This window comes from Pipistrellus kuhlii, unplaced genomic scaffold, assembly GCF_014108245.1.
Source record: "Pipistrellus kuhlii isolate mPipKuh1 unplaced genomic scaffold, mPipKuh1.p scaffold_m20_p_32, whole genome shotgun sequence".
Classification (NCBI taxonomy): Eukaryota; Metazoa; Chordata; class Mammalia; order Chiroptera; family Vespertilionidae; genus Pipistrellus; species Pipistrellus kuhlii.
The window spans coordinates 1466053-1477496 of record NW_023425532.1 but is presented as its reverse complement, the minus strand read 5'-3'; the positions used below and the strand labels follow the sequence as shown (position 1 = coordinate 1477496).

Genomic DNA, 11444 nt, shown 5'->3' with positions numbered 1-11444 from the left:
AATCAAACCTGGGACCCTTAGTCTGCAAGCCAACGCTCTATCCCAGTGGTTGGCAAACTCAGTAGTCAACAGAGCGGCAAACCGTGGCTCTATTCACTGAGCCAAACCAGTCAGGGCATGGAGATAACTCTTAAAAGGCTCCCAGTATTAGAAGGGAAGCTGACCGCCGAAGCTGGTTTGGCTCAGTGGTAGAGCGTCGGTCTGCGGACTGAAAGGTTTCGGGTTCGATTCCGGTCAAGGGCATGTACCTTGGTTGCGGGCACATTCTCGGTGGGGGGTGTGCAAGAGGCAGCTGGTCGATGTTTCTCATCGATGTTTCTAGCTCTCTCTCTCTCCCTCTCTGTAAAAAATCAATAAAATATATTTTTAAAAAAGAAGAAGAAGAAGAAGAAGAAGAAGGGAAACTGACCATTCCTCAGATAAGGGCTCAGTCACTGAAGAGCAGGACAAGACGATTCTCTATCTGGGGTGCTGCAAGACTGTGGGTCTAACAGATACACATAAGGGTCACAGGCAACCCCACACACTGAGGACCATCCACGATATTGGGGTACCTGGCCAACCCTAGTACAACATAGGAACTATAAAGGATGTGAATACAGGAGACAGGGATCATTGGGGGCTATATTGGAGGCTGGCTGCCACACTAGGTGACATAATATCCAAAACAAGTCCTGGGTCAGACGAATAATTTTAAATAAGTAAAATAGATAATACAAAAAAGAGAAAACAAGAACAAGAGATATAAAAAGACCCCCAAAATACTATGAGAATGATAGTAGAAGAAAAAAAAAACACAGAAAAAACACTGTAAATACAAAATATGAAACGAGATGTCAGAAGTTTTAAATAGTAAGTACAAAAGTAGAACATAACAGACCCCTCATTGGATTTTTTAAAAATATATTTTATTGTTTTTTATAGAGAGGAAGGGAGAAGGAGAGAGACCTAGAGACATCGATAAGAGGGAAACATCGATCAGCTACCTCCTGCACACCCTCCACCTGGGGATGTGCCCGCAACCAAGGTACACGCCCTTGACCAGAATTGAACTCAGGACCCCTGAGTCCGCAGGCCGACACTCTATCCACTGAGCCAAACCGGCCAGGGCCTCTCACTGGATTTTTTTAAAAAAGATCTAGAAATGTTTGAAAGGATGAAGAAAGGCTATAGGAAGGGATTCATAATTGATCTAAGTGACAGGCCCCTGAAAATCAACAAGAGAACTATGGGAAATGTCCTAAGAGGAATATAGATATGAATAAGCAATTTACATGAAGAAAACCAAAATTAAACAAGCGTGTGAAAAGTACTCAAAATCGTTCTCTCTTTTTTGCTGTTAATCCTCACCTGAAGATATTTTTCCGTTTATTTTTAGAGCAAGTGGAAGGAAGGGGGAGAGACAGAAATACATCGATGTGAAAGAGACACATCGATTGGTTGTCTCCCACAGACACCCCGCCAGAGCCAATGATGGAACCTGCAACCGAGATACATGCCCTTGACTGGAATCAAACCCGGGACCCTTCAGTCCGTAGGCTGACACTCTATCCACTGAGCCAAACCAGCTAGGGCTCAAAATCATTATCAATCACTTTAAAATACAAGTTAAAAAAAACTAAAGAAGAGCACCTTTCTATTTACTAGATGGGATGCCCAATTCATGAATTGTTGAATAAAGCCAATTAGATTTTTAAGTTAAAAACTAATGAAATATGACTGTACTGGCTAGACTAGAAAATTTTAGTAAGCTGGATAATGCTAAGTGTTGATGGAGATGGGAATGTAGGGCCCTTCATACATTGCTCCACCTCTTCCAGATCACAATCTGGCACTGCTTACAGAAATTTTTTTTTTACAGAGAGGAAGGGAGAGGGCCCAGCTATTTTCTGAGTATACATCCTAAAGAAATGTTCACACTGGTCCATCGGAAGCACTTATTATACAAGGCGTAATTTATTTTTTAATATATTTTATTGATTTTTTTACAGAGAGGAAGGTAGAGGGATAGAGAGCTAGAAACATTGATGAGAGACATCGATCAGCTGCCTCCTACACACACCCCACTGGGGATGTGCCCCCAACCAAGGTACATGGCCTCGACCGGAATCGAACCCGGGACCCTTCAGTCCGCAGGCCAACGCTCTATCCACTGAGCCAAACCGGTTTTGGCTACAAGGCGTAATTTATTGAAATGGGGTATTGAAGGCAGCCCAGTGTATGTTACTGGGAGCACTGAGAGGTAAAATGATGCAGTAGATGTACATACACATTGTGGTTTATTGGAACCATTAGAAACAACAGATAGATTATCTGCACCCATAACAACACACATGAATCATAATGCCGGTTGTGGGGGACGGGACACACAGAATGATACTACCATTTAATTAAAAGCATAGGGAAAATGTAGATTTTATTTGTAATCATGCAAAAAGATACACATTGAACCCAATAAAATGGTAAATTGTGGGAAGAAGAGAAAGATTGTTGGGTGCAGGAATAAAAGAATAAAATCGGGGCTTTGCATGGAACAATGAGGATGCGTCATGAACTGTGGAATATGATCAGAGATCAGATAGTTTGAAAGGTGCTGAAACCGGTTTGGCTCAGTGGATAGAGTGTCAGTCTGCGGACTGAAAGGTCCCGGTTCGATTCTGGTCAAGGGCATGTACATTGGTTGCAGGCACATCCCCAGTAGGGGGTATGCAAGAGGCAGCTGATCGATGATTCTCTCACATTGATGTACACTGAAGGCTTCACGAGACCAAGTTATGGGTAATGGGTCAGACACACTTTGCATAAGTCCACTGTGTATTGTCAAAGTCCTTTCTGTGGATCAAGGGCTCAGCAACCCTGAATGACAGCAAAAATTGTAGTGTGAACTGGGATTTACTTCCTCTGGAGATTGGATCATCCTGGGGTTTTTTTTGTTTGTTTTTCAAGAAGGCCCCTCAGGCAGTCTATTGGGGGTGGGAGAGGGCAATCAAGAATGGCTTCCGGAGGCTGTCAGATAAAGATGAGGGCTGAAGTCAGAAATGAGAAGGAATGCCTAGCCGGTGTGGCTCAGTGATTAAGCGTCAACCTGTGAACCAGAGGCCGCGGTTCAATGGACAGTCAGGGCACACACCCAGGTTGTGGGCTGGATCCCCAGTGGGGTGTGCGGAAGGCAGCAGATCAATGATTCTCATCATTGATGTGTCTAACTCTCTCCCTCTCCCTTCCTCCCTGAAATCAATAAAATATATTCTTTTAAAAAAGAAATGAGATGGAATGATGCCAGGAAAAAGGGTCCTGTGACAGGCGGGACAGAGAAGAAAACCTAGAGGTCAGGATCAGACACTGAGAAAATGCACGGTTTGATGTAAGGGTGAGGACATCAGAGAAACTGGAGGGATAGTAAGGTTTAGACTCTAAACTTTAGAGGACTGGAAAGTGAGTGGAGGTTATGCCAGCGGCTGCCAGGTACATCGTCGGGGACCTAGAAAAAGACTCTCGGTGGTGAGAAAATCGTGGGAACCAGTGGGGAGATGACGTCAAGGAAGTAAGGGCAGGGAAGGAAAGGGATGTGAGAGCCCACAGGCTCGTGCGCAGAAGAGACGGAAAAGGCCGCGGCCAATGGAGGCGTGCTGACGTCACAGCGCCCGCCCACACCAACCTCCGGCTCCGTTCCCGGAAGCGTGCCGAGAGAACTTGGCTTCCTCTACTCGGCAGACCACGCCCCCCGCCGCCCTCGCGGGCCTCAGCCAATGAGCGCGCGCGGGGCGACGTTCAGTGACGTACACGCTACGTACGCTTTATTAAGCGTCTTCCCGCGCGATCTCCTCCTCAGTCGCTCTGCTCCTTGGCGGAAACTGTCCTTACGGCCCTTTTCCTGAACTTCTAGGTAAGTGGCGGCCGACTTCCCGGAGTCCGGTCTCTCCTGGCCTCACTGAGGGGCGCCGCGCCGACTTAGAGCGAGGCGTGCGGGCGGGGAGGGGAGCGGCCTCGGCCACGTAGGCTCGGGCTCCTTCGAGGCGGGCGGGTCCTGGGCTTGGAGGTGAAACTTTTTGGTTTGGTGGGATGCCGGCGCCCTGTTTCCCGGCACGAGGAGGGGCCGGTGGAGTGACTTGGGCTGGGGTTGGTCTCGGGAGTGACCACGCGGCGGCCGGGAACTGCGGGGGGATGGGGAGGGCCTCCCCCCCCCACGTGACCGCCGCCATCTTGTTCTGTGGGCGCACAGTGAGCGCATGGACGTTCTGGGCCTGCGCTGTGGCACAAAATGACGGGCGTGGCGGCGGGGGTGTTGTGGGCATGCGCGAAGGCGGCCCCCAAATGGCCGCCCCGCCGTTTTCCGTCTTGGTTTCTCCTTGGTTACACCTTATTTTGTTGTTCGTGTCTGTGTTCTGCCCTCGCCATTTTTTTCCTCTTCGTCCGTTTTCCTCCAACCTTTCTCCCGCTTGCGGCCCCACGCTCTTCCGTGTTCTCCCCGCAGGACTCGAACCCCTTGCCATGTCCTCTGAAGAAGGGAAGCTCTTCGTTGGAGGGCTCAACTTCAACACCGACGAGCAGGCTCTGGAAGATCATTTCAGCAGCTTCGGGCCCATCTCTGAGGGTGAGCGATGGGCCAGACCCGCGGGGGGGGGGGGGGGCAGTTACCGGAAATCAGGGCCCCAGGCCTTCCTGTGCTACTTTTTCCTTGCTGGATTCTTGGGTTTAAGGGAGTATAGTTCAGGCTTTGGAGAACCCGATAACTTTTTGTTGAAGATGGGTCACTTTTTGCTTCCCCGTCCCCTCTTCCCCAGTGGTCGTTGTCAAGGACCGGGAGACTCAGCGATCCCGGGGTTTTGGCTTCATTACCTTCACCAACCCAGAGCATGCATCCGATGCCATGAGAGCCATGAACGGAGAGGTGAGGCCTTTTACCTGCATTAGGGGTCCGGCCCCCCTCTCTACCACTTCTACCATTCTTTCTGTTTTTCCCTCTGTGTCTGCTAGGGGCAGCGCGGCCACCAAACCCCACAGTGCCCACTCACAGGAGCGTGACTGCCTTCTGTTCTAGGGGGTGGAGGGCAGCGGCAGACAGAGCCGGGCTGCCTGGGAGGCGACGACTGGTCCTGCATGAGGCCGAGAAGCCACCTGTGGATGGTTGACCTGCCCTGGGCTTAGGTAGTAGAGTCTGCAGATCTGCGGGCCTGGCCCGGAGAGGACCTCGTGAGTCTTCCGGGACGGACTCTGAAGCCTCAAACCAAGAGAGGTGTCTATCTAGCCCGAATAGTTGGGCAGCTTAGAGGAGTGGGGAGGAGAACTCACCTGAGTTCAGTCAAGATGTAAGTAGTAGCAGGGGAACACGGTGGATTCAGGTCATTGTGTGGGGTTCTACAGCTCCTGCTAAGGCCGTTCTGGTCAGAGGAGCTTGTTATGGAACATAGCACCCAAAACTTGGTGCTCAGCACGAGTTTCTGGGCTCTTTTGCCCGCCTGCCCTGCCCGCTCTTGACTCGCCGCTTCCCTGTGTGACCACCCACTTATCTTCTTTTATGTCTCCTCGCACCTAGTCTCTGGATGGTCGCCAGATCCGCGTGGACCATGCTGGCAAGTCGGCCCGGGGCCGAGGCGGTGGCTTTGGAGGGCGTGGCCGCAGCTACTCTAGAGGTAATAGCAATGGTGAATTTGGTCCTGTGGTGAGGGGAAGAGCCGCCTGTCAGGGGCCTCTGTCTGGGACAATTGCCCGTTCAAGTATTTTTTTGTCTACTGTAGGTGGTGGAGACCAGGGCTATGGGAGTGGCAGGTATGACAGTCGGCCTGGAGGCTATGGCTATGGATATGGAAGATCCAGAGACTATGGTGGCAGGTGGGTAGCCAAAGTGTTGGGGTGCTTGGGTGGCGCTGCTTAAGAGCTGGGCTGCCTGACTGTATGTCTATCTTATCTTGGTATTACTAGTGTCGGTTTTACAAACCATAATGAAACTGCAAAACAAACAAGGGATATTTTGAGTTATGTGTAATGTGTTAATAAATTATTATAAGTTCACATAATTGCAGTATATGATAGGTAACATGTATGTTTTGTGCTGTGGTTAATTTCGTCCATACTGTATAATTGTGCTTTCTATACGATGTTCACATGCTTTAACATACCCTGTTTTGTGCATTAATACTTATAAGATGTGATGGCATATGTAAATGGGAGTTTCTGTATTATCTGGGGGTGTCTGGTGCATTTTCTGCAACACTGTGGTTTTTTCCCAGAAGCCAGGGTGGCTATGACCGCTATTCAGGAGGAAATTACAGAGACAATTATGACAACTGAGAGGAGGCATGCCACACCTAATGTAGGTGAGACTTGTATGGGAAAACCTGACTCCCCTGTAATATGCTGGCCCTGGAGATGAGGGGGTGTCCTTGTGAAGCCCTCTAACTTTATCAACCCAGAAGGTAAGCATGTGAGCCTGTTCCTAAAATCACAGCTCTTCCCCTTTTACTGTTCTCAGATACACAAACACAAGGAATAAAACTTCTGATCCAGGATCGTCCTTCCAAATGGCTGTATTTATAAAGAGTTTTGGAGCTGCACTGAAACATCTGTTTTAGTATGTCAACTTCTATTTTTGAATTGAGCTCCCAAGGTAGCTTGCTAAAGACCTTTTAGAAAGCTCCATGTGTTATTATTTTTCTCCCTCCCGGTTAAAGACAAATTCTGGAACATTTATAGTCTGGAATATTTCCTTTTACCTTTTTTCTTTTTTTTCTTTTTTTGAAAGTTTGGGCTCTCAGGAATGGTCTTGACCAAAAAATGTTTGGCCAGACTGTTTTCCCCCCCACCCAGATATAATGTGCATCTAAGAGACGTTTTTTAAAACTTGTATACAGTGTTTATCATTGTTAAAAAGCAATTCCCAAATATAATTGCAATAAATCAAGGACCTGGTTACTTGGAGTTTTTTTGTTTTTTTGTTTTTTTTAAAACACTGCCCTGATTATATAGAAGTTTCTTAAAATAATTGTGAATGTCATTTTTTTAATACTGGAAGAAAAATATTCTGTTGTGTTTCATGTAGTATTTAGGATGTCTTTTATGGAGCTGATTAAAAAAATGATACCTAAAGAATTGATACTGCTGCTGCTTTTTCCTTACTCTGGCTTGTAATCTAAAATAAAGATTGGGAAAGGAGACTTTGAGTAAAGAATTTAGAGGGGTCAGCAGGGCAAGTACCACTAAAGTTTGGGATTGTTTGGGTGGGTGTGTTATATAAGCACACCTCAGATACATGAGAAAAAAGGAAACTAAACTCGCTTTAATGTGAGGGTCCCAGAAAAATCCTGGTTTTTAAGAACAGAATTCTAAGCTCAAACTGGATTCTGCTGCTTCCCAGCTATTTGACTTGGTGGGTCATTTAACCTGTGTGCCTCAGCCCCACGGGCATTTTACCTTTTCTGCTGGGTGTAAAGCACATTTAATAGACATATACAGCCATTGGCCAACCCTTCAGTCACAGATTCAGTGCTAAGGTGGTGGCAGTGGCTTGGTCTAGTTTTGTACCTTTGACTAGTCTTGAGTTCCTGAACAGCTTAAACTGCCTTATTCCCTCGTTCCTGGGACACGATTGTCATGGACTGAGCATGTCACCTTAATACACATGTTTCAACCCTCCCCAATATGATAATATTAGAAAGGAGGCCTTTCTGTTGAGGGTGAGACCTTCATAATAGAAATAGTTTGCCTCCCTGATCGGCTCTGCCATGTGAGGATACAAGAAGTCATTGATTTCAGAGAGAAACATCAGTGATGGAGTCACGGATTGGCTGCCTCCTGCATGCCACCAACTGAGGATCAAGCCTGCAACCCAGGCATGTGCTCTTGACCGGAATCAAACCTGGAACCCTTCAGTCCACAGTCGGACACCCCCTGAGCCAAACTAGCTAGGGCTACAAGAAGACATTCTGAAAGGGCCCCACCATAACTGAACCATGCTGGTACCCTGATCTTGAGTTTCCAACCTCCAGAATTGAGAAATTACACTGTTAAAGCAGCTCAAACAGCCTGGGTCCCTGTACTGGGAGGGTCAGTATTGGCGGCCTGGACCCGCCTTCCTCCCATACAGATTGTCCTACCCTCACCGTTTGGGTACTTGGTCTGAGCCGGCATTCTGTGCCGGACCTGCAAGGAGCTGAGGGAGTGGACCATTACGGCCTTGAGTGGGGAGGGGGTTCCTGCACCTTGGGGAGTAGTGTCCTCACCCTCTGTAGCCTGAGACCCATCAACTGCAAGTTCTGCAACAAAACGGTCCCCTGAATTCTATCAAACCCTCCTGACACTGAAATTGCTAATCAATAAAATTTCCAGACAAAAGTGCCAATGATTCCTCCACTTCAGTTTTAGCGTCTCACTAACATGTTTCCCAAGAACCCACCAAACAATTCCCAAACGTTTCAAGGTCCCTTGAGAACCTGTGTCCCAAGGCCTATGAAGAGCTATCTTACACTTCCCATGACCACCCCCCACCACTGCAGGGTCCCAAATACATCCCAAGCCCCACCCCTCCCCCTATGAACTGAATCATTTCTGACCTTGCTTCCTAGCTTCACTTCTTTGCCTCAGGTTCAAGATGTGTAAAATGGAGATAGTGCCCCACCAGATGGAGTTAAAGGTTCCTGATACTGCCCCCATTCTAGAAGTAGAGGTGTAGAAGACTTCCAAATAGCCTTCCAGTTTTTAAAAATGTTGATTTCAGAGAGGAAGTGAGAAACATCAATGATAAGAGGGTTACCTCCTACACGCCCCCTACTGGGGATCAAGCCCACAACCAGTCTACAGGTAGATGCTCTATCCACTGAGCCAAACCAGCTAGGGCCCGAACAGCCTTTTAAAATATGCTGTGAATATTTCAGGCATGCTAACAACCAAAAAAAAAAAAGGATAAGGATTACTGCCAGTGTTCCTACCACTCCTCTGCTTATCAAGACAAAACTTGCCGTGTTTCTGCCCAGCTGCATACCTCTTCCATCTCCCATCCTTTCCCGGGCTAGCAAGGACCATGGTCCCTTGGAATTCAGACTGCCCCAATATCTAGAAAACAAGGGATTTTTCTTCAATATAACAGTGCCCAAAGACCATTAGGGCTTCTAAATTGTTTTTTTAAAAATCCGTGGCAGCCCTGACCAGATTGCCTCAGTGGATAGAGCGTCAGCCTGCGGACTGAAGGGTCCCAGGTTCAATTCCAGTCAAGGGCATGTACCTTGGTTGTGGGCACATCCCCAGTACTGTGCATGAGGCAGCTGATCGATGTTTCTAAATATCCCTCTCCATCTCTAAAAAATATCAATAAAATATATTTTTTAAATCCGTGGCATTGTTCTACATAAAGATTTTTTTAAATATATTTTATTTCTTATAGTGAGGAAGAGAGAGGGATAGAGAGTTAGAAACATCGATGAGAGAGAATCATTGATCAGCTGCCTCTTGCACACCCCCTACATGTGCCTGCAACCAAGGTACATGCCTTTGACCGGAATCGAACCTGGGACCTTTCAGTCCACAGGCTGACGCTCTACCACTGAGCCAAACCGGTTTTGGCTGTTCTACATAAACATTTCTAATAGAATCTCTCTGGGTTCTCTAGACAGGGGGACCATTCCTTTGCCCAGCACCGGAAGCCCCGCCTTCCCTCCTCCAAAATGCAGGACCTCTAAAAGCCTGCCTCTCCCTTGCATGCATCTATGCATAACCCATGGGCACAGACAGTCAATGTGTGTGTGTGGGGGGGGGAGGCATATGTAATAACTTTCAACAATAAATATTTTTAAAAATTGGAAAGGGGAAAAATAAATAAAAACCTATCGATGGGGGTAATGCCCATTAAATGAGTCAAGACTTGGGAAAATCTAGAACAGTGTCTGGTAGGTAGATGTGGTCAGTAAGTGTTATGTCTACCAGGTAACAGTAGGGCCACAGCAAAGGATACACACATTTTTTTAAATATATTTTATTGATATTTTACAGAGAGGAAGGGAGAGAGAGAGCTAGAAATGTCGATGAGAGAAACATCGACCAGCTGCCTCTTGCACACCCCCTACCGGGGATGTGCCCGCAACCAAGGTACATGCCCTTGACCAGAATCGAACCTGGAACCTTTCAGTCCGCAGACCGACGCTCTACCACTGAGCCAAACCGGTTTCGGCAGGATACACACATTTCTTTCCCTCAGGAATCGTGCTTGTATTGATGGGCCCACGGTCAATGATGTAGTAAACAGGTGCATAATGTCACATTGGGACGCGGCAAGCATTAAGGAAAATGAGCCAGGATGGAGAGTGAGGGATGTGATATTTACAAAGGGTGGTCGTGGTCGGGGAAGGCAACTCGGGAGGAGGCTTTCCAATAGAGATGCAGAGAGAGGGAGGGCAAGCGAGGAGGAGGAGATGGGGTAGTGCAGTGGTTCCGCCATGGCGTTTGGCTGTCTTGCACAGCTCTGCGTAAGCCGGGTAGGATAGCCTATCTAAGAATTGGCAGGACACTGTGGTCTTTGGAACACAGAACATGACAGGCTTGTGAGGAAAGGCTTGGAGACCAGCTCTCATTAACACCTCCGTCTACCAGAGACTGTCCTAAAGCCGTTTCTCATCCCCTAGCTCAGCGTTTTTCAACCGCTGTTCCGCGGCACACTAGTTTGCCGCGAGATGTTGCCTGGTGTGCCGTAGGTGCAGACAAGACAAGAATTTTATAATTTTTCACTATTTTGTTTACTTAATATTTCATAATAAAGTAATTATAAAATATTGATACTTTCTTTGTGTTTATTTGATTCCTATTCAAGAGAATTACTTTATATATAGTCAATATAGGCACAGAGTCAAATTTTTTAACATTTTCTAATGGTGGTGTGCCTCGTGATTTTTTTCATGAAACAAGTGTGCCTTTGCCCAATAAAGGTTGAAAAACACTGCCCTAGCTTCTGGGGAGGTCGGAGGTCGGAGGGCTCGGGCTGTGGAATAGCTCCGCGTGGAATCACTTTCTCTGCCCCAGGGCGTCCTACCCCTTTTGCTGCAGTCATCGGCCCCTTTGTTTCAATGTCACCCACCCAAGAAGCATGAGCTGGCATCTGTGGCTATTGCTTCTTTTTTTTTTTTTTTTTTTTAATATATTTTATTGATTTTTTACAGAGAGGAGGGGAGAGGGAGAGAGTTAGAAACGTCCATGAGAGAGAAACATCGATCAGCTGCCTCTTGCACACCCCCTACCGGGGATGTGCCCGCAACCAATGTACATGCCCTTGACCAAAATCGAACCTGGGACCTTTCGGTCCACAGACCGACGCTCTACCACTCAGCCAAACTGGTTTCGGCTATTGCTTTTTTTTTTTTTTTAATGAACCTGTTTTATTATTATTATTATTATTATTATTATTAATCCTTGCCCGAGGATATATTTTTTCATTGATTTTTAGAGAGACTGGAAGGGAAAGG

At 47.1% G+C, this 11444-nt stretch overlaps 2 protein-coding genes across 3 annotated transcripts in view; both read left to right on the top strand.

Annotated features, from left to right (window-relative positions):
- LOC118731784 (EBP cholestenol delta-isomerase) overlaps positions 1-2648 on the top strand; it is a 31256-nt gene extending 28608 nt beyond the window's left edge. Inside the window, exon 6 of the mRNA XM_045570398.1 lies at positions 2591-2648. The gene's annotated coding sequence lies outside the window, so the exon portion shown is untranslated. The remainder of the gene's footprint in view (positions 1-2590) is intronic.
- A 1099-nt stretch (positions 2649-3747) lies between these two features.
- Positions 3748-6918, top strand: RBM3 (RNA binding motif protein 3). 2 transcript variants are annotated; one of them, XM_036460652.2, is made up of 7 exons: positions 3748-3886; positions 4475-4594; positions 4785-4891; positions 5537-5633; positions 5739-5832; positions 6234-6317; positions 6473-6918. In XM_036460652.2, the coding sequence occupies exons 2-6, from the start codon at positions 4492-4494 to the stop codon at positions 6289-6291; spliced, it is 459 nt and encodes a 152-aa protein (XP_036316545.1). In that variant the 5' UTR covers positions 3748-3886; positions 4475-4491; the 3' UTR covers positions 6292-6317; positions 6473-6918. The 2 variants fall into 2 exon arrangements, with proteins under 2 accessions (XP_036316545.1, XP_036316543.1); XM_036460650.2 differs by having other exon boundaries at positions 6231-6317.
- Positions 6919-11444: the final 4526 nt, after the last annotated feature.

What these genes read in the sequence shown, in the direction of transcription:
- RBM3 (XM_036460650.2), top strand. Translation starts at nt 4,492, where the DNA reads ATGTCCTCTGAAGAAGGGAAGCTCTTCGTTGGAGGGCTCAACTTCAAC. An exon ending in CTTCGGGCCCATCTCTGAGG is followed by an intron (nt 4,595 to 4,784) that starts GTGAGCGATGGG and finishes CCTCTTCCCCAG; the next exon opens with TGGTCGTTGTCAAGGACCGG. An exon ending in TGGCCGCAGCTACTCTAGAG is followed by an intron (nt 5,634 to 5,738) that starts GTAATAGCAATG and finishes TGTCTACTGTAG; the next exon opens with GTGGTGGAGACCAGGGCTAT.